This window comes from Hordeum vulgare, chromosome 2H, assembly GCF_904849725.1.
Source record: "Hordeum vulgare subsp. vulgare chromosome 2H, MorexV3_pseudomolecules_assembly, whole genome shotgun sequence".
Taxonomy (NCBI): domain Eukaryota; kingdom Viridiplantae; phylum Streptophyta; class Magnoliopsida; order Poales; family Poaceae; genus Hordeum; species Hordeum vulgare.
In genome coordinates, this window is record NC_058519.1 from 177101444 (window position 1) to 177103918 (window position 2475).

At 46.2% G+C, this 2475-nt stretch overlaps 1 protein-coding gene across 1 annotated transcript; it reads left to right on the forward strand.

Moving 5' to 3' along the window:
* Positions 1 to 257: 257 nt before the first annotated feature.
* On the forward strand, positions 258 to 1580 carry LOC123429872. Its single transcript, XM_045113849.1, has one exon. The coding sequence runs from the start codon at positions 353 to 355 to the stop codon at positions 1025 to 1027; it is 675 nt and encodes a 224-aa protein (XP_044969784.1). The 5' UTR covers positions 258 to 352; the 3' UTR covers positions 1028 to 1580.
* Positions 1581 to 2475: the final 895 nt, after the last annotated feature.

Sequence of the window (2475 nt, forward strand, 5' to 3'; positions counted from 1 at the left end):
AGGAACTACATACGGAGCAAAATAAATGAATCTACACTCTAAAAATATGTCTATATACATCCGTATGTAGTTTTTTAGTAGAATTTATAAAAATATTTATATTATGGAATGGAGGAAGTACATGCAAATAAATGGATCAGGGCTGCTTAAAATTCCAGCAGCCCATGTACACATAGTGGCCTCCTCTCGACTGGAAAAAGGAAAGAAAGGAAAGGTAGCTTTACCTCTACGCGACGTACGGCTGTAGAAATACGAGGTAGACAATACGTGTACGTACGTATCTCTACCGCTACAGCCGTTCTCGCGAAAGCAAACCCTAGCGCTCTCGCGAAAAGCTCCTCGATCCATCTCCATGGCGCCGTCGGCTTCCGACGTCCTGCGCCTCGACGGCAACGGGAACCCGAGGACGCTCCGCCTCTTCGCCTCGCTCGTGGAGGCCGAGTCCCGCCGCTTCGCCTCCTCTGCCGCCTCCCAATCCGCCGAGAACGACCTCGTCCGGGCGTTCCGCGGCGGCGCGACCCCGACCATCCCCATCGTCGAGTTCCTCGAGCGCCTCCAGCGCTGCAACTACTTGTTCGATGGCGCCGTCTATGTCCTCGCGGCGGCGTACCTCGCGCTCTTCATGCGCAGCCCCGCCGCGCTCGAGGCGGGGATCGTCGTGGAGCCGGCCACGGCGCACCGTCTGGTTTCCGTGGCGGTCCTGATCGGCGCCAAGTTCGTCAGCCCGAGGTACTTCGAGAGGCGGGTGGAATCGTTCCAGATCTGCTCGGGCCAGTCCATCCGGTCCAGCGAGATGTGCCCGCTGGAGTTGTTGTTCCTACGCGCCCTCAACTACCGCCTCTTCATCGCCGACGAAGAATTCCAGCGCTTCTTCAGGATCCTGGAACGCCGTCCAGCTCCAGCACGCAGCAGCCTGGCTTGCGGAGCGACGAAGAGGAAGGCCCAGGACGAGGAGGAACCACGCCGCGTGCGAGCATGCCAGCTCGCCGCCCGCTACGGCATCTCAGGATTATTCAACCGGAGCTAAGTTCTCAAACTCTTTCTCTCACCATTGCATCGCTCGCATTGCATTTGAGTATCAGTCAGACTCGATAGTTTTAAGCATTGAATTGAATCATGTCAGGCAGGAACTCAGCATGCTTTCCTTCTTTCGCTTACTTGGTACTACTTACTGTCGTTTCTGTGTTCTCAATGTAGGTTCTTTTCATTGGAGATCCAGCAGAGGGAAGGAGTCTGAGGACGACGCTGGAGATCAAATGCTCGCCTAAATGTCGGGTCTGTCAGATTGAGTACGACAAGTGTTAGTCGACTCAAGTCCATTGTTCTCGTCTAGGTCTAGTCTTGCTAAGGAGTAGCGTGTTACAGTCAGTTAGTCCTTATGTAAGGTTTTTCCCATATCAATAAAGAGTATTCGATGTTTTGCCCGACGGCTTTTAGTCTTGCTAAGGAGTAGCGTGTTACAACTAGTTAGTCATTTCTCCCTCAGTCGGAGAGTTTTAGTGCTAACTAAATTTGAGACACTTATTTTGAGACGGATCTTATGTATGTTTTTTGCAATATCAATAAAGAGTATTCGAGGATGGCTTGTACTATCGTGCAATTCATGTGTACAGAAATTATTTAGCCCAAATCATATTGCAGTGTTCTCGTCTATCTATTCTGTTACAGTCAGCTATACATTAGTACTGTATAAGATCGTCAAGGTTTCAAAGATCAATAAAGATTATATTTTTTTGCTGGAATTGAAATCTTTGAAATATGCAGATCGATCACTGACCTGTATGGACAATTTGCGCTAATATTACAGTATTTCCCTGTGTTCTTCTTTCATAACATAATAAGTCTTGAAGGTAACGAAAGGAATGTTCTCACTCTAGTGCCTAGGACCAAGCGACATACACCTTCTGAGCAGGAAACAATAACATATACTGTATAATCCTGATGCACAATCGATTCACAATAATGCATCCTACACGCACACCTGTATTGACAACTGCTGTGATGACCATGAGAATGTGGCCAGATAAATAACCCAACACTTCATACAACAAGATCACACCAATCACTTTGAGTTCTGGATTTGAATGGCTGCTCTGCCTAGTGACTATGACTCCAGTGAATCTGACACGAAAAGAAGACAACAAATCAGACAACTGACAAGTATTCTCCACTAAAAAATGTACATGTGCAAACATGAGCTGATTATATGTGCAAACATGTGCAAATACAAGAGCAGTTGGTAAAACTTTTGAGAAGGACACTTGTCAAATTGTACATAAATAACAGGACTACACTGTAGTTATATATTAATATTAACTGAAACTGAGAAATGCATAGTCACTGGAATCATGTGTTTATCATCGTAGCTATGCAGTAAAATTGGGAATAAATAGGCCAGAGAGATCATGGTAAACACCAAAAATTGATTCACAAAATTAGAAAAATAAAGTTGATAGCTTCATAATAAAGATAGTC